This window comes from Wyeomyia smithii, chromosome 2 (assembly GCF_029784165.1).
Source record: "Wyeomyia smithii strain HCP4-BCI-WySm-NY-G18 chromosome 2, ASM2978416v1, whole genome shotgun sequence".
In the NCBI taxonomy this organism is placed as follows: domain Eukaryota; kingdom Metazoa; phylum Arthropoda; class Insecta; order Diptera; family Culicidae; genus Wyeomyia; species Wyeomyia smithii.
In genome coordinates this window covers 237,663,339-237,689,367 of record NC_073695.1, presented here as the reverse complement: position 1 = coordinate 237,689,367, position 26,029 = coordinate 237,663,339, and the positions used below count along the sequence as shown (strand labels likewise).

Sequence of the window (26,029 nt, the reverse complement as noted above, 5' to 3'; positions counted from 1 at the left end):
TTCTGAATTTAATATATTCAAAAAGGAACTTTCAACGTTTGTTTCTGACGTTAAAGTTACCTATCAAATTGGCCGTAGAGATGAATGCCGCTTATTAGCCGACTCAGTAAAGGGTCGTGATCGTCTTGTTCAGTATTTAACTGACAAGATGTACAAATTTTTTACATATGACACCAAGAACGCCAAGCCGTTCAAGGTTGTCTTGAAAGGTCTCACCAACGATCAAACCGTTGATGAGATCAAACTTACTTTAACAGAATTACTTGGCATAGCCCCTACCCAAGTAATTCTAATGAAAAAAAAATCACGAGGCGAAAACAGTCAGAGAACTGGAATTTCCCTTATTAATTATTTAATTCATTTTAACCGCAATGAGGTTAACAACTTAAAATTTTTTGAAAAAGCACATGCTTTGTATAATGTGCGTGTAAAGTGGGAAATTTATAGGAAGTATGGCGGAGGTGAAAAGCATATCACCTAATGCCGTACTTGCCAACGTTATGGCCATGGTTCCAAATTCTGTAAAATGGACCAAAAATGTCTTAACTGTGGAGACTCTTCTCACAAAAAGGACACATGTCCTGTGAAAGAGAGTAAAAATTTTCGCTGTGCGAATTGTAACGGCAACCATATGTCAAATTTTTATCAATGCCCAGTCCGTTTAGCAATTGTTAAGGCAAGGCAAGGTAAACAAAATTCAATTTCTCAATTAAAACCAACTTCAAAACAAAATTCTCCAAGCGTACCAGTGACGCATGGTTTACCTACTCCTTTGCATACCCGTTTAACTTATGCACAGGTTACAGGTAGTTCGAACATTATACCGCCTAGTGTTGGTAGTTCGAAAATGACCGTTAATATGGGTAAGCAAAACACGCTAGAAAATAATTGTACACCTATTACTCCAGCTAATATTGCTGCCGAAAATATTTTTTCTAATGTCAACTGGCTGGGGCCTATTACGGCAGGTAAACTTTCTTTTTTGCAACAGGCAATGTTCGATCTTATGAACGCCATGTTGCAGGCAAAATCAATGTTTGAAGCCATTCAAATAGGCACAAATTTTACTATTAAAATTGTTTCTAATTTAAAATTTAGCAATGATTTTAAATAAAACAATTGAAATATTAAATTGGAATGCTCGCTCATTGAAGGCCAATGAGAATGAGCTTTTTAATTTTTTAACAGTAAATAATGTGCATATTGCAATTATTACTGAAACATTTTTGAAACCTAACATAAAATTAAAATATGATCCCAATTACGTGGTTCATAGGTATGATAGGATTCAGGGTTCCGGCGGTGGAGTTGCAATTGTTATTCATCGCCGAATCAAACATCGTGCTCTTCCCCATCTTGAGACGAAAGTTATTGAAACTTTGGGAATTGAAGTTCAAACTGAACTTGGGATTTTATTCATTGCCGCAGCATATTTACCATTTCAATGCACACGCGAGCTCAAAAATTATTTTAAAGGTGATTTACAAAAACTCACCAGAAATCGTTCGAAATTTTTCAAAATCGTCGATTTTAACGCTAAACATCGTTCATGGAATAATTCTTAAAGTAATTCCAATGGCAAAATTTTATTCAATGATTGTTCTTCAGGATACTATTCTATTTTGTCTCCGAATAGTCCTACATGCTTTTCTTCTGTAAGAAACCCTTCAACAATTGATTTGGTGCTAACAGATCAAAGTCATGTATGTAGTGATTTGATCACACATGCTGACTTTGATTCTGACCATCTTCCAATAACTTTTTCTTTATCACATGAATCAGTTTTAAACCCTATGAGCTCTGTTTTTAATTATAACAAGGCTAATTGGGAAAGATACAAAACTCATATTGAGAGAAATTTCAATAATGAGCTTGATTTGCAAAACGAAGTGAATATTGATTCCGCTTTGGAAGCATTAAAATGTGCAATTGTTGATGCCAGGAATTATTCTGTTCCAAAGGCTCAAGTGAAATTTGATTCATCAATAATTGACGAAAATCTTCAACTTCTAATTCGTTTGAAAAATGTCCGCAGACGTCAATATCAATGTTCTCGTGACCCTGTTTTTAAAACTATTTATAAAGATTTACAGAAAGAGATTAAACATAGATTTACTCTTCTGAGAAATCAAAATTTTGAGACTGAAGTTGAAAAATTGAAACCATATTCAAAACCATTTTGGAAGCTGTCGAAGATTCTTAAGAAACCTTCAAAGCCTATTCCAGTTTTAAAAGATGGTGAACGTTTTCTTGTATCTAATGAACAAAAGGCTCAAAGACTTGCTCAGCAGTTTGAGAGTGTTCATAACTCAAATTTGAATTTTGTGAGTCCAATTGAAAATGAAGTCACACGTCAATTTGATTTAATTTCTTCCCAGAATTTTTTACCTGCAGAAATAATTGAAACTAACTTGAATGAGATTAAATCAATTATTAAAAATTTCAAAAATATGAAAGCACCTGGTGACGATGGAATCTTTAATATACTAATCAAACATCTCCCTGAGAGCACAATGGAATTTTTAGTGAAAATTTTCAATTGCTGCTTCAAAATTGCATATTTTCCCAAATTATGGAAAAATGCAAAAATTACTCCCATTTTAAAACCGGATAAGCACCCAGCTGAAGTTTCAAGTTATCGACCAATCAGTTTGCTTTCTTCAATAAGTAAACTGTTTGAGAGAATTATTCTTAACAGAATGATGTCACACATCAACGAAAATTCAATTTTTGCAAATGAACAGTTAAGATTTCGCCATGGGCATTCCACAACTCATCAATTGCTCAGAGTTACTAATATGATACGAGCTAACAAATCTGAAGGTTATTCCACTGAAGCTGCTCTTTTAGACATAGAAAAAGCATTCGACAGTGTTTGGCATAAAGGTTTGATTGCGAAATTGCAAACTTTTAATTTTCCAATTTTCCTAATCAAAATTTTAAAAAATTATCTTACTGATCGAACTCTGCAGGTTGTCTTTCAGAATTCAAAATCTGATAGATTTCCTGTCAGAGCAGGTGTACCTCAAGGTTCAGTCTTGGGTCCAGTCCTGTACAACATATTCACTTCAGATCTTCCTGATTTGCCTCCAGGATGCACAAAGTCATTGTTCTGCGATGACACAAGCATTTCCGTAAACGGAAAAAGTCTTCGTGTCATATGCAGTCGATTGCAGAAAAGTTTAGATATTTTTTCTTCCTACTTGCAAAAGTGGAAAATCTCTCCCAATGCTTCTAAAACTCAAATGATAATTTTTCCGCATAAGCCTAGGGCTTCTTTCCTCAAGCCAAACAATAATCACGTTGTCAAGATGAATGGGGTTATTTTAAGTTGGTCCGACAAGGTTAAGTACTTGGGACTAATTTATGATAAAAAACTTATTTTTAAAGAGCACATTGAGAGTATACAAGCCAAGTGCATCAAATATACTAGATGTTTATATCCTCTCATTAACAGGAATTCTAAACTTTGTTTAAAGAACAAACTTTTGATTTACAAACAAATTTTTAGACCAGCAATGCTTTATGCTGTACCGATCTGGTCAAGTTGCTGTTCAACAAGGAAGAAAACGCTCCAAAGGATTCAGAATAAAATTCTGAAAATGATTTTGAAGCGTCCTCCTTGGTTTGGTACACTCGAATTACATAGACTTACTGGTGTTGAACCATTAGAAGCTATGTCAAATAAAATTACTAACAATTTTCGACAAAAATCGTTGCAATCCTCAATTGCTACGATAAGCTCTCTTTATAGCCAATAAGTTAGCAATTAAGTTAGTTGTAAGTTTACTTCCCCTTTCCTGACAAGTAGGTTTAAATCCCTACGAATGATAAGTCCTAATTGCGAAAGCAAACAAATCCTAACAATTAAAATTACAAATTTTTAACAGTGTTGAGAAGTCACCATTTGTGATTGGACACACATACTCATTATTTACTAATATTTATCATAAATACTTAAGCTACTAACAAATCCCCCCTTAAAAAAAATAAAAAAAAATAAAAAAAAATAACTTTTTCAATAACATGATTTTAGGGTATTGAATAGTGACACCCGGCAAGTGTGTTTAATTTTTCGCCATGTCGGATTACCATTTGCAGATGACGTAGGTATATTCTCGTTCTCTTGTTCTCACGGCAGAATTTTCGGAACTTTGACAGCTTTAGAGCAATTTTACGTAACTGGCTCAGAGTGGACTACGAAAAAAAATGTTTTTTCGCTCTATGTTTTCCAGTTCAAATTAAATAGTTTTAAATTTCAACTGAAAAAGATAGAGCAAAAACTGTTATCTTTTGACCCACTCTGAGCCAGCTAGGTAGAATTGTTGAGTTACTTAAAATTAGTTGATCTACAACTTTGTCGAAGAATGTTTACAATTATTTCTGCAAATAAAAAAATAGTTTTGTAATTTCGCTAATTTTAGGGCCACCCAAATTTTTATTTGCACATGAATTCAGGACAAACTATAAAAAATTACATCTTAAAACAGATTATGGCTCTAAAACCACAAAACGGTATCGAAAAGCTCATGTCCGCCTAAATTGTGTTACTGTACCACTGTGCATTGTGGCTTTGAAAAAGAGACTTTTTTCGGATGGTGATAAAAAAACTTAGACTTAGATAGTTGAGTTCGATAATTTTCCCATGGAATGTAATTATATTGGCTTACTTGCAAAAAAATCTACACCCTTGTGAGCGGCCTACCAGCAGTTAACCGCCGTGGTGGACGAAAATATTCGTGTAAATTTTAGGTTTGCCCAGAAATTCTCAACGGGACGCAGCTTGGAGACGTTGAGCGGGCTTGCCTACTTGGGTATGACATAGATTTTTAGCCGCTCCATCTCCTCCAACGATCGCTTCGAGTAGGGAACCGACGCCCTTATGGTATTTCTTGATGAACGACGCAACTTCCGGCAGGCACTTCGTACTATAAGCTTTTCCGTTCAAGGCTAGTCCGGAGCGAAAGAAGAGCAGCTTTGACATTTCTTTCTCGTTGGTTTTCAGCCACAGCAGCACCTTTCTGGGGAATTTGGCGTATGAAACGAACTTCACCTCGGAACTCACTTCTTTCGTGGTTGAAGTAAAATACGAAATGCCCTGCCAGTCGTTGCTATCCAGGGTGAGATTTTCAACATATTGTTTTAAATAAATACTATTGAAAAAATATTTTTTCTCTAAAAAAAATATTTCCGTAAACTACAACTTAGGATGCATCTGCTGCGAAAATTTCTCCAAATTCGATGCAATATTTTTTAAGCTATGTCTATTTAAAAACAATTTTGACCTAAATTTCAAATGACAATAACAACTTGAAAACTTACTCAAATTCAATAAAAATTGAAAAAATCAACTTTCCGAATGAAACTCTTGAAGTAATTTTGTAGGATCTATCTATTGCATGTTTATGACGAAGTTAATTTCAAAATACTCGATTTCAATGTCTTTTTTGGTAAAAATTATCATTGCCATCAAACAGGCCCGTGACCAAAACGCACCACAACAAAGGCCAATATGCTCCAAAGCAGAAGGCTAACATGCCACTAGCAGAAATCAGCACACGAAGTGAGGTGTTATTGAAGTCTCAGAAGTAAAATCAAAAGCAATGGAACGGCCAAGCAATCGCGTGCAAGCGCTTCTTAGTGCATTCTGCCCAAATTTGAATTTAGGTCGTTTTTCGGTAAAAGTTGACGAAAGTCAGTGAAATAAATTGAAATACTCATAGTATTATAAATTCCAAAAGTGTAAAGGTTAGGGAAATCACATTTTTTTTGTATTATGTACAAGTTAGTTAATCATAAAAGCTTATATAAAATTCATGAATAATTATATGTTGGACAGAGCCACAGCCAATTGCGCAGTTTTCTAAGTATTTCAGTAATTATGACACACTTTTTCATATGAGAAGTGTAGAAAAGCTGGATTTTTATGAGATAAGCAAAGAAATTTGTCATAAAAAGCCACATGTGTGAGTATTTTGGGGGATTAATAGCATGGGCCATCTTACCCAACTGGTGCGTCTTGTACGGTTCTCCCCTACAACGAACCGTAGGCACGTCGTCATTTTGGTGCCAGAGATTGAGCTCACAAAGCTAGAGAAAACAACTCTGGAGTGCGGAACAGTTTCCTGGGTTTATTTCGCAAGGGCAACTGCTAGCCTCGATCGTCTGTGGCGAGTGGTGAAACTCAAAGGCGAACAAGTTTAGCTTGACCAGTGAATTTCAAGAATTGATATGCTTTCCAGTTGAAGTTGAATTGAATGAATTTGTACTAAAATGTTTTTGTTTTGATAAATTTATCTGTTTGTTTCCATGTAGCACTTCAATTGCCAAACCCTGTAAAAGAAAAAACCGCCAAATGTTCGGTAGTAAAAATCGGACAAAGCATTAAGAATTTTTTACGATTTTTACCAAACTTTTTGTTTAATCATCCTAAAACGGAAGCAACACTAGTCTGAATTACCCTGTTCAATAAAACCGCTTCGGCTCCAATTAGGATATGCTAAAACAGGTTAGCGTTGAGGACGCGTTTTTCAAAGAATAAAAATATTTTTTCTATAAGAAGTGAATTTTTTTTATTCTCGCTTATTTTACGTCGGTCTAGTTCCGCCACTGTTGTTGTGCCAATCGCTGACACCCACCCGACTCCACCCAGGACCCTAAGTCACGACCCGTTAATTAACGGACCGGCACCACCGGCTTTACTTCCGCATGCGATGGAAGGCGTGATCCTAGAGATTTTTCGCCTCAGAAAATCTCCCGGTGTTGGCCAGGGTTGAATCTAGACCAGTTTGGTTGGTTATGAGTGGATCACGCTACCCCACAACCATCGACACCCATGTCGTCGTTGGGATTCGAACCCAGGCGTCGAGCGTGGTTGGCGGAGACGTTATCAACCACGCTAGGCCCCCGCCCATAAGAAGTGAATGTTCTCTGACAAAGTTGTCAGTTCTAAATGAACTTACTGAAGGGGGAGAAACAAAAAACTGCAAAAATATCGTGAGGAGTTCAATGATAAACCTTGTTTACTCCATTCGAGACATTAACATTCTGGTTGTGTTTATATTTTGTATAAATTTTAAAAACATTCTGAAAATCCTTCACCCGCCATTTAAAACAAACACAAATCGCAACTAATTTGACGAAACAAAAAAATTTAATCTATTTTAGTGAATACTAAAGAGTTGAATCGAAACGAATTACACTGACGTTATTACATGTTACAAATTCATTGTTTTAATATTCCAACTCAACAATTTATGGCTAATGATTATCGAAGAATAGATACTAACTTTTCATTGTGAAAAATATGAAGTAAAACAAGAAATTGCTGTATTCAAATGTATCGTACAGAAAAAGGGTAATTTTTCTGAATATCCATTCTGATTGCACTTTAAACATTGTACATTTCAAAGCCACGCGAAAAGAAAATTGCTCATAGAATAGTTTGTCCCGGACAATTGCAGCACTTACGTACCTCGTTATGTGTATGTTGGTAACACTCCGACCCGTACGGCTTTCCAAACCCAAAAATAACAATTTACTTTGCAAAGCTGCACAAAGAACCAACTTGCCCCAATCACACCATACCGTACTACCTCCTTGCATCGCCACTAACCAGGATGTGTGCTCCCTTCTTCCACCCCGGCTCGTATCCCCTTTTTCCGCCTTCTGTGTAACGTCAGTGAACAACATAAAATACAAACCGAAATGTAGAACTGTGTATGTACATTTGTTTGCAGAACTTCGCTGCACCCCCATTTCGGGTTTTCAGTTTCCCCCACAAACACCACCTGTGAACATAGCCACCACAACCATCATCACCGCCACCACCGGCACCAACCCCACCGACGGTGCAGTGGAAGCAGCACCCCTGCTACAACCCCTGATAGACCGTAGACCCTCCGCGTCCATGATGCGCGGCTGGGGTGGCTCTCCGGGCCGGAGAGCCGATCACGCCGCGGCCACTACTGCCAGGCAAGGTTTGAATAATTGCGATTAATAACTGCTCGCCGAACGCTCCCACCAACAACTCTTCTGTATTCCTTGCGCTTTTAAATCCTTGCTTCCATTAGTGTACTTAGAACGAAGATTATAACTTGACGGAAGTTGCATGGCTCATGGCAAACAGAACAGAACTGTATATGTATGTGCGACATAACAACTAATGGTAATCGATAACAATCATATTGCTGTCCCCGATGGTGATTCCAGTACGAGCTCGTGATACTCTCGTAATATACGCAATCATTAATTCTGTAAGCTACATACTACATATGAATGCATAGCACTGACAGCAAGCAACACAAGACTACGGCGAGCAATTCCGTTTTATCTAACGCTTTTGTGTGCAATAATTTGCTGACGGCATTTTTTTTTCTATAGACGCGCGCTTTTCATGCTACTCCGCTAATCTCATTCCTAATCGGTGTTTGAATAGACTGGGAGTTAGAAGCCGTTTACCCTCAAGATCGCGACCACAAGGCACAACACCAGCATAACGATGACATAACGGGGCGTCGTTTAAAGGGATTTTCTTTTCAACGGCGCGTGTAAGAGAATTTCAACCACACAAACATTGCCGACGTCGTTGCTGGAAATGGGATTTTAATTACTGCTCTGCTTGGGGAAACGCTTCAGCAGTCAGAATCTGATGCAACAAATTAGAATGTTGAGTTAGAAATTTAAAAGTTCTATGTTAGACTAGAAAAGTTAATTATCACTTTAAGTCTCTCAAATTTTCGTACATGTTGAAAATACCGAACGTGAGCAAGTGTTAGATAAATTGTAGCGATCTCAGAAAATACCATTCCTAGTTTTCGTAGTTCGTTTCGTTTTTTTCAGACGAATTTGCAATATATTTTAAAACGAATTTTTATTCTCTTCCAGCTCTTTTTGTTTTAATTTTGATCATATTTTCTGTCCTTCTACCTTCTCTTTTTAATTAAAGAATTTTAAGTCATTCAATCGTTGGCCTATAGAGACGATTTTCAACCATTTTGAGTTCAAATTGGAATTCATTGGATCATTCTTTTTCATTCAAGCTTTCAAGCGAAAACGCTTCAATTAATTCACGAGAGCTTATATTCATTTTAAATAAAGTTTGATATAGAGTTTTCTTGAGTTTGTTTTTTTTTTGGTTTACAGTTTTTTTAAGTTATTGAATACAAATTCGAAATATTTTTGGTGTTTTTTTGGGCTTAGAGACTTCTTTGAGCGAGTTTCTTTTCAAATTGGAATTGATTTCTACTAATGAAAGTTGTGGTCTTTTTGCTGTGATACGTTTTTCAGTAATTTTGGCGAAACTTTTATCATATGTTTTTCTGGTCAAAAAAAATTATTTTCGTCTTCTAGAAATTGGAGATAAGATTGAAATTGTTTTATTTTCGTGCTTCTTGAGCCACGTTGGCTTTTCTATGTTTTTTTCCTAAACTTTTCTGTTTCATTTATTTTAGAGTGCATTTTTTACCATTTTGCTTCTGGTTTCTCTAGCTAAGTAACTTTTCATATACTTTCAGGTTCATACAGGTGCAATGACCTTTTTGAGACTTATCTAAAATTAAGTTTTAGATTACTCTTGTCCACTTTCTAATGTTGCAATCACGGACTAAAATGGCCATTTTTCCGTCCACTTGGAATATGAATGACCCCCAACATGAAAATTTTTTTAACATTTGCCGCCAAAAACTCTCTGAATTAAAAAGCTTTCTTGCTTTTTTTTATAATTGGTTTAAATTAGTTTATTTGACACGGCACGATACATTTTCTGTTTTACTGAGCCAAGTACAATTCGTATTAATTCTACGTTAGCAGGGAAAAGAGGGAGGCCTTTTTTTTATTCTCGCGGCCGACTACGAGCTAGTGGGGATTTAAGGTGAGAGGAGGGGAGATACATTTTTTCAACTGGTAAAGCAATTGTATTCTTGTTTGTTGTGGGTTCAAAATATTTGTGTAAGCATAGATGCGGGCTCTTCGTTTCCGTGTCTTCAGCATAGCATATTTGTATCCTTAATCTGACAAATAGACAAAGAAAATTTTAAATTTTAATGTCAGCGTTTTTCAGAAAGCAGTATAGCTGTGTCATGTACTGGAGATCACCGCTTCCCAGAATGTCTCTAACGGGTACGTTCGGTTATTTTCCTCGGGCCCGAAGGGAATCTATAAGCTCGGACCTAACACCACAGTATTCGGTACACGACCAAACAACATGCTCGATGTCATGGTAGCCATCGCCACAAACGCAGTGATTACTGTCTACAAGCCCTATACGAAAGAGATGCGTGTTTAACGTGTAGTGATTGGACATAAGTCTGGACATCACGCGAATGAAGTCCCGACCGACATCCAACCCCTTGAACCATGCTTTCGTCGATACCTTAGGAAAAATGGAATGTAGCCACCGTCCCAGTTCATCTGAGTTCCATGATGTTTGCTATCTGTTGAGTGTTCTCTGACGCAAAATGCTATAAAATTCATCATAAGCAATTGGTCTTTCATAAATATCGCCATCAATAGCACCCACCTTAGCTAAAGAGTCAGCCTTTTCATTACCCGGAATCGAGCAATGAGAAGGGACCCACGCTAAGGTAACCCGGTAATTTTTATCTCTTAAAGCACTTAAAAACCGCCGTATTTTCCCCAGGAAATACGGGGTGTGCTTCACAGGCTTCATCGATTGCAGAGCCTCAATGGCACTGAGACTATCTGTGAAGATGATGGATACAACGCTATCGTCTGCAAGTTGCCGTAGCGTGCATGAATTTGCAAGACATTCATCGATGTCATTGACGTAAAAATTATATAGGAGAGAACTTAAACATGAGCCCTGGGGAAGGCCCATGTAACTAATTCGGGTAGTTGTCGAATCGCCATGTGAGAAATACATATGCTTTTCTGACAACAAATTGAGCAAAAAGTTATTCAAATTTGGTGAAAGTCCCTGCGAATGAAGTTTCGCGCTTAAAACTTCTACAGAGACAGAGTCAAAAGCCCCCTTAATATCCAAGAACGCAGAAGCCATTTGCTCTTTTCGAGCAAATGCGAGTTGAATTTCAGTAGAAAGCAACGCTAGGCGATCGTTCGTCCCTTTGCCCCGGCGAAAGCCAAATTGAGTATCTGAAAGTAAACCGTTTGTTTCGACCCATTTGTCTAACCGTAAGAGGATCATTTTCTCCATTAATTTCCGGAGGCAAGAGAGCATCGCAATCGGCCTATATGAATTGTGATCAGAGGCAGGTTTCCCGGGTTTCCGAATAGCAATGACTTTTACCTCCCTCCAGTCATGCGGAACAATATTTAGCTCAAGAAACTTGTTGAACAAATTCAACAAGCGTCTTTTTGCAGAGTCGGGTAGATTCTTCAACAGGTTGAATTTTATTCTATCTAACCCTGGAGCCATATTGTTGCACGACAGGAGAGCCATTGAAAATTCCAACATCGAAAATGGAGGCTCTTCCGTAGTTACTAATAACGCGTCGCGAAAGGTTTTCTGTTCCGGTACGGAGTCCTGTCCTTTTTGGCAAAATCGAGTATCCAGCGATCTGAATACTCCTCACTCTCATTCGAAACGTCACGATTCCGCATGCGCCTGGCGGTATCCCAAAGAGTGCTCATCGCTGTTTCCCTCGACAACGCGTTTACGAACCGCCGCCAGTACCCGCGTTTTTTCGCCTTTACTAAGCTCTTCATCTGCCTGCCCAGTGCCTCGTACTTTCGAAGTAGGTTGACAGTGCCGTACTCCCGGTAGTCCTTATACGCCGCGGACCTTCGCGCGTACAGCTCAGAGCACTCTTTGTCCCACCATTTGTTGGGAGGGCGCTGTCTAATCGTTACCCCGGGTATCGGTTTCGTCTGAGCTTGAGTCGCGGCGTCGATTATCAAGCCAGCTAAGAACGCGTATTCTTCCTCCGGAGGAAGTTCCTCGTGAGTCTCGATAGATTCCGCTATAATAGACTCATAACGCTTCCAATCAATATTACGTGTAAGGTCGTAGGAAATATTGATTGGGTTCGGGGGAGTTGAACCATTAGCAATTGATATAACGATTGGAAGATGATCACTACCGTGGGGATCGTTGACTGCTTTTTACTGGCAATCTAACGCTAGTGATGTCGAGCAGAGGGATAGGTCAAGCACGCTTTCACGTGCTGGAGGATTAGGTACACGTGTCGCTTCCCCAGTATTCAAAACTGTCATATTGAAGTCGTCGATCAAGTTACAGATTAAAGAAGATCGGTTGTCGTCGCACAGCGACCCCCATAGCGAACAGTGAGAATTAAAATCTCCCAATATCAAAAAAGGCGCGGGAAGCAACTCTGCTATATCAGTGAGATGCTTCTGTTCAATCCGCGCGGATGGAGGCATATATAACGAAACAAGGCAAAGGTCTTTTCCATTCATATTCGTTTGAATGGCAACAACTTCAATATTCGAGATCGAGGGGAGGTCGATTCTGAAAAAAGAATAGCACTTTTTGATCCCTAAAAGTACCCCTCCACCGTGTGAGTCTCGATCTCGACGAATGATGTTGAAATCGTGGAAATTAAGTTGGTCATTTGAATTGAGAAAAGTTTCACAGTGCGCGAACGCATCACAATTGTATGTGTTTATCAAATGTGAAAATAAATCAAATTTGGGGATGATAGTTCTGCAGTTCCACTGCAACACAGTGACAAAATTCCTAACCTCTTTCGACGTATTAGTCATCGAAAGATACGATAGCTGAAATGAGGGGCCAAGTTGCTGTGAGTTGCTTCAAAAAGGTTTTCACTGTAGGGAGAAGGGCAAGAAGAATGTTTTGAAGGGGATCTGGTATGTTGAATGTTTTAAATATCCAGTCCACAATGTCAGAGAATTTTATGAACCCTGTTTCTTTTATGTCTTCTGATCGAGAAATGGGTGCACGAAGGGTTTTTGGTGCCCCAGGAAGCGGTGGGTACTCCTAGTTTGATTTGAAATTAAAACCAGGGGGTACTTGCTTCGGATTTTCTTCACCGCTTCCTTTTTGTGTTGCCTTATTGGTCATTCCGCTAGGGGTTATCTTACGACCTTTGCGAGAAAGATTAGGAGAGTTGAGCATTCTCCTCTTCCTAGATCCCTCTGGCAAGGCATAGGAACACCCTTCGACGGGATCGTCAGGTGTACCCTCATCGGTTGGCAAAAAGGAAAAGATGTTTCCTTTCGAGGGTGGCTCAGCCCTCTTAAGCATTTCTGCAAAAGAGCGCTTTGATTGTTCCTTAAGGGAACGCTTAATTTTTTCCTCGCGCTGTTTGTTCGCGGGACATGCCGGAAGGTCATGCCGAGTTCCCTCGCAATAAAGACACTTTTCAGTATCCCCACTGCAAGCTTTCTCAGCATGATTGCCTCCGCACTTGCTACAGCGTGCCTTGTTGCAGCAGTAGGTGGCTGTGTGACCTAACTGCTTACAGTTTTGGCAATGCATGACCCGCGGTACGAACAGGCGTACAGGTAGACGAACCCTGTCCAAGCGGACGTAGTTCGGCAGCGCGGATCCGGCGAATGTTACTCGGAAGGAATTTCTTCTTCCTTTCTTCGATGGATACTGAATGCAATTGCTTGCAATCCAGTATCTTTACACTTTGCATCAAGGGGTTTTTAAAACAGCCAACTCCATGACGTAAAATGTAATCGACAGTGAGATTCCCCTCGGTAACCACACCGTCGATTTCTACATCCTTGGCAGGGATGTACACGCGATTCTCTCTCGTGAAGAGCTCGTAGCCAGCAATTTCGTTTGCTTGCTTCAATCTACTCACGACAACTCGCAGTTTGTTCGGCCTTACCTTCGTAATCTCGGTTACGGCCGAAAACTGTTTTGCCAGGTCTTTGCCAATTTGAATAACATTCAATGGCTTCTTTATGGGCCGGAAAAAAACAACGTAGGGACCGCCAGCGGCATCTGGGTAAGCTTTTACCCGTACTTCCGGTACTCTTGGTACAGGACTTGGCAAAGGGGAGGCCACAGGGGAAGGTAGGGGTGAGCTGATGGGAGAAATTTCAATTTCTTCCCCGTTTGTTTCCACATCCAGGAAAAGTTGCACCTGCATGTCGTCCATTTTGCGGGAGCGTTGCGCTCTACCGCACATTAACGATAAATATTCGAATATGGGGGGGGGGTTCAAGTAGTTGATATTAAATTTTAAAAACAATTTTTCAATCTACAATGGATCAAATAAAAAAAAGACAGTAATACTAATACTAATAACAATAGTTATAATAATAATAATAATAATTATAGTAATAATAATAATAATAACAATAATAATATCAATAATAATATTAATAATAATATTATAACATAGTAATAATATTGATAATAATAGTAAAAATTCTAAAGGTAATACTTCACCGAACGTCTAAGTCACGACCTCACGGCTGATAGTAGGATTAATCGAGCGTCTCAGCAGAACAAACAAACACGATCCAGCTTCGTGTTGTGACACAGTGGCCGTGTCCTACACGCGACCTTGTAGATGCCACTTGTAGTTGACTTCCACTCGCTCGATCGTATGGTGGTCCGTGCTGCTAGCGGGGTAACAGCGGTGCGGGAGAATTATTCTTGCTGATATATCAGCTGCGTATCGAATCACTGGCGGGATAGCCTGCCCCTACCAGTGTGCAGATGTTTCTGCCGATATATAACAGGCTATTGTTATTGCGCAGCACAAGAACTAATCGACAAAAAAACACCCGTACGATAACTCGTGTATTGTTATTTTGCGAACTCAAACGGAGATAAACAATTTGCGTCTAATCGAGACGAAAGCAAAACGACGAATGATTTTTTTTATAATTGATATCATCCATATTAAATAACGAGGCGACATTTTTTTATTTCTTCAGCGAAAATTCCAACCAGACTAAAGTGATCGCCAAGTCTATTGGCGCCACCGAGTAGACCTTAGCCTTCTGTTTGCTCTGTTTAATATACTAAGATGTGCTTTTTCGTTCCGGCTACTGATATTTCAGCATTCTTTTTTCATGAGTTTTACGATGATAATAAAAGCTCATTCTTTATAGTAACCTTACAGGATCCTATTTACAGTACCGATTCCCTTTTTTCTCGTATCGTCTGTTTTTTGTTACATTTTTATGGACTCAAGCTCAATATACTCCAGTACAGTTGCCAGTTCGAACCTGCTATGTGCAAATTCAGTCAGGTTAATTCAATCAAGCAAACATTATCTGTCGGTTAGAATCTGTTCCACAGTTTTGTCATGCGGAAAGCGAAGCTAACAGACGACTTTTCTTTCAAATGTGAAACACCACACACAGAGTCGAAAAGAGAAACAACCCGAATCAAAGGAAAATATGAACAAGAAAAAACTAAAGATTGATCTGTTCAACAACGCGACTTCGTATTCCTGGTGAAACATATATTTTCGTGGGAGTATCTATTTCCAGTCGGGCTACGACATACCCTTGCTATGCTTTCGTATCTGTACCAATGCCAGCGGAATGATGCAGCAGAAATCGTCCAAGATAAACACAATCGCAAACTGCACCGGTAGATGAAAACGTGTTGATTTATTTGCTCAAGCCCGTGGCGGATGGTTGTCACATTGCTACATTCAAGGTACAGGGAAATTTAGGAGCTCGATTTGTTTGTTCGGCTGAAGTCGCGGTACGAGTTCATCTGTTTTGTTTTTGTGCCTCTGCTTGAAGTCTCTGATAAATATACCTATCTCTCTCGCCGGTTATTACGCAATTATTTTGCTCTCTAATACCGAGTCAACAGACTACCGGTCATATGCAAAAACAAAGTTCTGGCACAATGTTGGCAACCGTTTTCTTATAAATCATGCTTTAAACTAAATGCTAAATGTCTGCATTCTGCGTCGGGTTTCATTACAAAGGACGTACCGAAGCCGAGTCCAAGTTGTAGGGGAGAACCGTACAAGACGCACCAGTTGGGTAAGATGGCCCATGCTATTAATTCCTCAAAATACTTACACATGTGGCTCTTTATGACAAAATTCTTCGCTTTTCTCATAAAAACCCAGTTTCTCTACAGTTATCATATAAAGAAGTGTGCCAAAATGACTGAAATACTCAAAAAACTGTGCAATTGGCTGTGGCTCTGTCCAACAAGTAATTATTCATGAATTTTATTTAAGCTTTTATGATTAACTGACTAGTAAATAATACAAAAAACTATGGTTCCCCTAACTTTTACACTTTTGGAGTTTATAATACTATGAGTATTTCAAATTATTTCACTAACTCCCGTTAACTTTTACCTAAAAACAATCAAATTAAAATTGGGGCAGAATGCACTATGAAAAGCTTGCAGGAGATTGCTTGACAACTTAGAGCATGTTCCATTATTTTTTATTTTACTTTCGAGACTTCAAGCGCTTCTCACTTCGCTTGCTGATTTCTGCTAGTGGCATATTAGCCACCTGCTTTGGAGCATACTGACCTTTGTTGTGGTGCGTTTTGGTCACGGGCTTGTTTGGCGGCAATGGTAATTTTTACCAAAAAAGACATTGAAATCGAGTATTTTATAAAAAACTTTGTCATAAACATACAATAAATAGATACTACAATCATCCTACACGTTCAATGTCGCTTTGAAATGATTTGAAGCGCTGTAAATCGCGAAAATGCTTAACTGGTGCGTTTTGTACAATCCTCCCCTACGTTGCCTCCCTGCAGCTGCTGCTGCTGCAAGGCTGCAGCTGATGTTTGCGGTTGAATGCACCACCCACTTCCGGTTGGCGTCGGTTCTCGGTTTTCTCACCGCTAATATTTAATTTTTCATGCATTATTTGCTTTTGTTCAAGCACGGCTCGCTACCAACAGTGGCAGCCTCACTCCACCTATCCGCAAGATTGATTCTCTTTGCGAAAGCACAAAACCTTATATAGTGTAGCGTGCCAAACGGGGTTGCAATGCGGCAAAACTGGATCCCCCGCTGTCCTGGAGCGAGATTGAGACAGTCAGTCAAGGTCAGCAACTCCAAACAACAATAAGCGGTCTCCCAGGAATTCTCGTACTCCTAGGTGCATACGATATACAGATAGACGTTGAAATTGTGCCACAATGATACTATACTTGGCTAACGAAAAGCAAGTGGCAAGTGGTCGTGACTTTACGGCAATTTTTCTGACGCTGGCCTGTACACTGCTTAGATAAATTATTTTGAGACCCTTTTCAACGCTCTTGGAGTGCTCTGAAGGACAACGGGGTATGAAATTTAATGGCGGGCGCGTGGCTACGTTGGAGCACGACTCGAGCGTTGCTTCCCACCTTCCGGAAAAGGAATGAAGTTGGTGAAATATTCACGCTGAGATAAAGTTTGATTAATTTAGATGCTTTCGTCATCTTTACCTTTGTTAACAGCCTAATGAGATTTTGATGAACGAAAATAAGCGTTTTATTTATCCGACAGCAGCATAATTTTTAGTATCCGCTTTTTCAGTTTAATAATTTTTGAGTGGAGGAGAAATAAAAATTCTTAGAGGTGGTTTTAGAAGAAGGGTAACTAGGCTTAGCAATGTAATTTTCGAAGAATTTGCTGCCAATACTATTTTATTTTCAACAAATAAACTTTTTCTTCACAAACATATTTTCAATCCAGCAATACTGTATGCAGTACCGAGGTGGTCAAGATGTTGCTTGGCAAGGCGGAAAACGTTTCAAATTTATGTAATTAATTCCAGAGCAAGAGGTTATCTGGTAGGGCACTCTTGCGAGTCTGCACTGAATCGGGTGTTAGCAAAATGGAAAGAAAGAATCGAAGCTAAAAAAATTGTTCATGATGTTTTGTGATGTTGTTTGTAAAAAGCGCTTTTGTAACAATTTTCAGGGCCTTATTGTTACCAACCTGGATTTTGGCTTAAATTACCTACATCAAGTGCAGGATCTTCCTTGATTGAAAGTTCTCTAAAGTTTCCTTGAAATATTCTATTTTAGGATTCAAATCGAAGGGCTTTAACCAGAAAATGCCTTTGTTTGCCGTACAGGATCACTCTCGTAGTGCTAAATAGCTGTCTAGAGCCAACTCTGACTAATGGGCGCTTTGAACATTAATTGTAATTTTGCAACTTTGAAACATTACTGTTGGATTGGAATATTGAAAAAACATGATTGTTGAAAAATCGTACTTTATATTTTTTCGATTATTGATCTTTTGAAAGAATATTCTGTCTCTATGTACAAACGCTGTTTGTTTTACATCTGGTTACGCTGTGTGTCTTTACATAATAGCTTAAAATAAATTAATCGTTCAGCTCAAGGCTAGGCTATGAGGTGGGACCATCATCATCATCATTTAATTTATTTATTCTCAGGCTCCTCACTAATCCTTTCTTCACGTTGAATTGAAAAAAAAAAACTAGAAAAAAACTAAAAACTATTGACAAAAAAATTCCTCTTACATTAAGACAGGGACACTTGGTTAAGAATTCTCCATTAAATTAAGATTGGCGACAAGTAAAGCAGAATTGTGAAAAGAAGGTGAAAGCATACACTTTATTTGTACTCAAATCACGGGACCTAGGAATACTTCTCCTATAAAGAAAATTTTTCGAACTTTATTAAAATCGATTTAAAATTACAGACATGTAACAGACTTATGTTTGGTTATGACTGGATTTTAATCAGCTCTTTTATTCTTTGATTTGTAACCTTATGAATCATTTCTTTCACCTTTTTTCTATGAAAATGCCCCTCAGGGCGCTTATGGAATGGAAAGGTTGTCCCACATCAAATTGCATCATGGGAATGGAAAAATTATTTAATTTAATTTCCTTGAAAATTTAGGTAGAAGTAGTTTAGAGTGTATTGCTGACATTGTATTTTTATCGATGTTAGTTTTTCTAAAATTGGAAAATATAGCATCACTCGAAAAGCAATGCCGCGAATTGATTTTGCACAGGTGCCTGAAAAATCCTCAATCCTCTCATCGGGACATCGGGAAACAGTTTGGAATCGTGCAGTCAACGTGATTAAACGTTACTACAAAACTGTGAGCATCGACCGGTAGGAGAGATGCGGTCAGTATGAATGTTCTTTTGGTGATCAGGATCACAAGCGTGTCGTGAAAGCGGTATCCCAATGCTTTGGCCAGGGATGTAGCCAAAAAGTTGCATTTGTCCAAGTGTTCCGTTCAGAGAGCCAAGGACCAAGAAGGACTGCATACGTATAAATTGCAGAACGCTCCAAATCGAACGGCAAAATACGATGGAAAAGTTACGGACCCGAAAACTGTGCACGCGGATGCCGACAAAACCTCCTTGTCTCATCATGAATGATGAGACTGCCGTCGTCCGGGATTACTGTTCTTCACCACCAAGAACATGTTTGGTGTTCCGGAGGAAGTAAGGTAGCATAAACTGGCAAAGTTTTCCAAGAAATCTAAAATATGGAAAGCGATCTGCTCATGCGGCAGAAAGAGTGCGCCGTTCGTGACTCTCGGAACTATAATCGGGAGTATCTACCTCAAGAAGTGTCTACAGAAGCGTCTACGTTCTCTGTTGAAGCAACACGAGCGTTTTTGTGTCACCACCAGTATACAAATTACGTAACGCATAAAGAGGGAGAGGGGGATTAAGTTTGCGTTACTTATTGTTACATATGGGATAGAGAAGATAGTGGAGACAGTTTACTACTGTAACTGTGATAAAAATTTTAAAGGGGGAGCAGGTTTTTTAGCATTAGGGAACATTTATAAATGACGTAGCTTTTTTAAGGCTTTTTTTGACACCCCCCTCCCCCATCGTAGCATTTCGTCACAAGATCAGGACCCTCCTCTAGATATTAACGTAGCTCTATAACATCCCCCCCCCCTCCACATAATAATTTTTTTTTGCAAATTTTATTATCATAAACATACTTTGTGTCATAAATGAACAATAAAACACAAGGAAGTAATAAAAATAACCCTAAACATACAAAACAGTAATAAAAAAGAACAATCAGAAAAAAATCCAAATTTTTTTCTTAGTTTAATGTTTGCTACGTAGCTTGGCTTAACACTCCACCCTCCCCCTCGTCGCCTTTCGTCACAAAACTGCAAACCCCCTCCACCCCCTTGAATGCTACGTCTTTTATGATTGTTCCCTTACGTAACTTTTGAGGGATATCAAATTTTTTCTTTCCGAATCCCGGGAAGCTGAAAACCGTCTTAAAACCGGCTCGATCTATTTACCATAAGGTCGTTCAAGATGGGACATATATTCGTCATAAAAACACGTAGAAAAATCTTGAGGTATCATTTTTTGCCTTTCTCCTGGAAAGGTATAGCAATCACTTGCAAAACCGAAAGTATAAAAGTGCTCCAAAGGGCCGAATGGTATATATCACTCGACTCAGCTCGACGAGCTGAGCATTTTCTGTATGCATGTGTGTGTGTGTGTGTGTGGGTGTGTGTGTGTGTGTGTGTATGTGTGTGTGTATGTGCAGATTTTTATTCTCACTCACTTTTCTCAGAGATGGCTGGACCGATTTTAATGAAATTAATTGCAAATGAAAGGTCTCGTTGTCCCATAAGACCCTATTAAATTTCATTGTAATCGGATTTTTAGTTTTGAGGTTATAAATCAAAATGTAAAAATCATGAAACATCATTATCTCCAAAACTAAACAACCGATTTGAACAAAATTGATTTCTAATGAACGGGCTACCTAACTTTTGAACCTTAACTTTTGAATTTCATAAAGATTGAACTTGTGGTTCAGAAGTTATGACAAGAAACGTGTTTTGAAGACTACTTAATCTCACTCATGTTTCTCAGAGATGGCTGAACCGATTTTCATAAAATCAGTGCTAAATGGAAGGTCTTGTTGCTCCATGAGACCCTATTGATTTGTTTTGCAATTAGACTATTACTTTGCCTGTTATGTTTAAAAATGTGAAATCCAGCTTTGAAAAGGAACATATTTCGAAGACTACTTGAACTCACTCACTTTTCTCAGAGATGGCTGACCCGATTTCCACAAAATTAGTGCTGCCTCGTAACACCCTATTGAATTTTACTGTAATCAGACTGTAACTTCGTCTGTAAGGTACCAAAATGTGAAAATCACGAAACTTCATTATCTCAGAAACTACACAACCGATTTGAATAATATTATTATCAGATGAGCGGGCTAGTTAAGGGTTAACTAATGAATTATGATTGAACTCGTGGTTTCAAAGTTTGGCTGCCCTATACGTTCCCATTTCATTTGATTATAATTGAACTTAAGCCACCGTTATGTATTAAATTGTTAATAAAACAACGAATGTCTATTATTTCAAAGATAACATGACTTATTTGAACATAACTAGTGTCATACGAACGAGTCATCTCTCAAACTTACAAATAACAAACTTCATAACAATTCGACATGTGGCTCAAAAGTTATGTAAAAGGAGGAATTCAAAGGCTATTTAGAACTATACCTGCTTTGATTGATATATGTGGTCTCCACATAATTTAAATGTGGTATCGTACTATTTGAACGTTCCAAATTTATTGATTCCTTGCGATGTATTTAAAGTCTGCAAATGCACGACGAATCGGCCATAGGATATGATCAAAGTCAAAAGACAAATCGTTTGAAATGATTGGTTTTATCAAAATGACAACATCCTCGACTGTTGGCTTCTGTACATCGCCCTAATTCTGAATATAATCATATTGGGTGGTATTCGGTCATTTTCAGCAAATTTTCTGGCATCAATCTGACACCGGAAATACTCATATTGGGAGGTATTTAGTTATTTTGGTTGTTCTCCAGAACTAACAGTGGTCGTCTCTAAATTCAAAATGGTGTCAAGGGTCAATATTTGGTTTCTATGCATCATCTCGATTACGGAAATATCCATGTTGAGTATTATTTGGTCATTTTCGGCTGTTTCCTATAAGTTGCCATTTAGCGATTCAAAATGGTGCCTGAGGTCAATTGTTAGCTCATTGCATCATTCTGGTTCCAGAGATACTCATATTGGATGGTATTTGATTAGTTTAGGCTGTTTTTCACAAACCGAAAGTCGCCATCTTGGATTTCGAAATGATATTTAAGATAATTTCTGGCCTCTGAGCGTCATTCTGGTAGAAGAAACACCCACATTGGGTGTAATTCGATCATTTTCCGCTATTTCCCAGGAACCGGAAGTCGCCAACCTAGAATCCAAAATGGGGTCTTTGAACGATTTCAGCTGCTGTGTATCATTCTAGATCCGGAGAGACTCATGTTAGACGGAATTCGGCCATTTCTGGCTGTTTTCCAGAAACCACAAGTTGCCATCCTACAATTCATAATGGTGTCGGAAGTCGATTTGTGGCTCCAGTGCATCATTACGATTCCGAAAATACCCCCCTTTTTGGGTGGTATTTGGTCGTTTGCCGCTGTTTTTCCGAAACCGGAGCTCGCCATCTTAGAATTCAAAATGGTATCTGTGGTCGAATTTAGCTCCTGTGTATCTTTCTTTATCCGGATATTATTATATTGGGTGAAATTGTCCATTTTTGGCTGTTTTCCAGAAACCGGAAGTTGCTATCTTACAATCCAAAATGTTGCCTGAGGTCGATTATGGAACATATTTGTTACCACTAAAAACATTTACCTGCCAAATATGGTTCCATTTAGTTGATTAGTTCGCGAGATGTGCAGAAATTTGTGCAGAAACATGTGCTTCCATAAGAGGGAGGGGCGTCGAACCATTATGGACATATTTATTACCCTTTAAAACATCCACATGCCAAATTCGGTTTCATTTGCTTGGTTTGTTCTTGAGTTATGCAGAAATGTGTATTTCATTTGTATTGGACCCCTCCTTTCCAGAAGAGGAAGGGGTCTCAAACTATCATAGCAACCTTCATCGGGACCAAAAACCCCTACATACAAATTTTCACGTCGATCGGTTCGGTAGTTTTCGAGCCTATATGGATCAAACAGACAGACAGACCGGACTACATTTTTATATGTATAGATTACAACATCAATATTTTAGAACCAAAAGAGTGAATTGGATTGAAGCGTTCATGTAAATCTATTTTTACAAATAAAAGTTTAAATGAGAAAGTCTGAGTCTGACCGCTAGGTGGATTAATTTGTGTTTTTAAATGGAAAATACAGAAAAAAAAACTTATCATCTGAGTTTCGGATGAATTCACGCACTTTTCTGTACAGTGGAAATGTCAACTCGATCCGCCATTTTCTTCCATCATCTTTGTAAATCAGCTGTTTTTTTTTCTATCGTTCTGCCACTTTTCTTCCTCTTACTCTCGATGTCAATTCCATTCTTCTTGTACCAATCCATGACTTCCCGGTTGTAATGATAGCTGGTCAAATGAGGCCAGAACTTTACCAGACCGTCATGTGATTAGATGAACGGAAAAATCCGCTTATGGAGGCACTGTTCCTGGTACTCCATGACCATTCATAATTGATCCGGTGATAAGAACCTTGATTTCTTTTGCCAAAACTGCAGATCCATCAGGGTCCGAGCGAACTTGTCAGCAAACACGTTTTTACATATGTCTCATCGTCCATTAAAATGCAGCCGTCGAATTTGGTCAAGACTTTCTTATGCAGCATCCTAGCGCGGCGCTTCGCAACGAGATTCGACCGCAGGCTTTAACGCCGACAGATTCGTTGAACAGTACAGCCGTTGAACCGTACAGCCGAAAGCTGCTTAGCCAAATCACACAGAGTGAATCTAGGGTTCTTCCGAACTGCCCTGCAGACTTTCAATCGTAGCAGCTTGTCGATCGTTCCATTTCTGCGGTTGCTGTGATCTGGCGCGATCCAGCGTCAGAGTTTCATTGGATCGTTTCAGCGCGCTGTTTACGGTTGATTTGGGGAATTTGATGCACTTTGCGATTTTTGCATCTGACCACGTCGGATTTTCAACGTAGGCGTGCGAAATTTTCTCACGTTTTTCATGTTCCATCGTCGAAAACTTTTGATCGACTGACTCGAATTTGATGAAACTTTCATCCCTTCGCAGGCTTTGTAAAAAGACTGTGGTGCGAGACTATACTGACAACAGTTCTCTCTTTTCACTCTAACAGCCACATGAATAAGCTATTCATGAGAGCTAACATACAGCTGAAGCTCACACAAAGCAAAGAAACTATCTTGTGTTGCTCATTCTTGCGCATGTATTTCTTTCGCTCAGACATGACAGCCTAGTTTGCGCTGTTGACAGCCTGCTGATCGGTCGTTGACTCGCACTTTTTCGTTTCTCCTTTATCTTAGGCCGGTGCCATAATGAATACGAAGCAAACCGTTTCATATGTGTTTCCATTGTTGATGTTATTCCCCACGTGAGAAAAAACGTGTTTCGCACCATCTCGCTCTCGTCATAGCATCGGCCTTACTTGCGTGAATCATAATCACCTGACATCCCGCTCGGATTCACATTATAGGCTGTCATCAGCGTCAGCTTGGAAGAACCAACAGATATAAGAAGATGAAAAATAACAGCCCGTTTGGCATTGCATGTGTGTGCTGTCGTCAATGGCTGTCGGGTTATGTACCGAGCATACGGGGAGCAGGGAGAGCTGTTAAGTTGAAAACTCGTTGTCATGGATATACAGTCATTTTCATAAGCCTGCACTGTCCGTGGTTTCTCGTAACCGCCACTAGAGGCGTCACAGTAAATACAAAGCTGCGACCAAATAGTAAGTGGATCTAACTCTAATAAAAGTGCGGAATACAGCGTAATACAGGTGATATCACAATAGATCAATGTTTCTGATCGCAGTGAATGATCCATACAGCAAGTAGAATGCAAAAAAATGGGGCGAAATTAATTATTTTATACTGTAGTTTTTTGAAATTTCTACTTAATGAAAAAACGTTTGCACTAAAAAATGGACATTTTTCGGATACTAACAAAAATATAACTAAGACAGATAATTGAATTTGATAAATTTCCCATGGAAGGTTATTATATTCGCTTACATTCAAAAACAAATCTACGTCCTTGCGAGCGACCTTCTGGTAGTTACCCGATCAGAAGAGCATAACTTAAAAATTACAAAATTCTATCAACGCGAATAACATGTTTTGATACAATTTTGTATATTTTCATATAATTTTGATAACAAAAATGAATCTTAATGAGTTATAATAACAAAACCTGAAATGAAGTAGTTCTGAAACAAATCTAACTAGTTTTTCGTTTTTATCAAAACCTGTTGTTCCTAACAATGTTTATTATTATACTGTTCTATATACTATCTTATTTTGTTAGAAAGCTGATACATTAGTAACAAGTAGTGATATGTGTTTGATACTAGTAGAATCATTTCATTTTAACACCTAACGGGATCAAATTGAAAACACTGCCTGTAAGGTTTTTCCCGTATCAAACGAACAGCTTCTGTTACATTTTTGTTTTTTTTTCTGATCGGGTAACCGGAACATTCGCCATTGGCCAGTTCGCGAAAGAAGAGCGGCTTTGACATCCTCTGCGAGACTCATTGTCAGACGCAGCTGCAAATTCTTGGGAAACTTCGTGTGTGGAATGAAACTCACCTTGGAGTTCACTTCCTCCGTTGGATACGTTGTCGTTGTCGTTAGTCTCGTCATCACCACCACCACTTCACGATTCGCCGGGAAAATCGACTTGACCATCTTGTTCAGCCGCTCCCGCTACGTCATTGCCTACACCTCCGAAACCAGTGGGCGTGACTACCGCTTCCTGGCATGTATGTCCATTTTTGTCAGGTACTTTTTCACTATTTTCCTGGTTGCACCAACCTCTCGGCCAAGCGCGTCAGGGTTATCGGGCTTTCTTTCGATGCTCTGTTTGTCGTCTAATAGTGCCAAGATGTTGTAGATGTCGGAACGGGTGTGTTCGACGCCCATAAGATGCCGCACGATGTCGACACATTTTCGACGCGCACACGCCATCACGGTTAGGGTTCGACTGATAGAGCTGTCAATTTTTTTCATGGGTTACTATGGTTAATGCTGCATGGGTAGTTTCATCATTGAAATTGATCACCAATGAAATCCATGCATTTTAATTCGATTCAATGCACAATGTCAAAAGTAAGCTATTTTTTGG

General features: G+C 38.9%; 1 protein-coding gene across 22 annotated transcripts in view; it reads left to right on the top strand.

The window, feature by feature from the left end:
- LOC129720818 (uncharacterized) overlaps window positions 1-26,029 on the top strand; it is a 149,998-nt gene that overhangs the window by 101,736 nt on the left and 22,233 nt on the right. The window contains exon 2 of one of the 22 annotated variants that reach the window (XM_055672594.1): window positions 7,740-7,979. The exons of the other annotated variants lie outside the window; for them this stretch is intronic. Within the exon in view, the coding sequence (XP_055528569.1) occupies window positions 7,740-7,979 (240 nt within the window). The remainder of the gene's footprint in view (window positions 1-7,739; window positions 7,980-26,029) is intronic. 22 annotated transcript variants of the gene reach the window in all.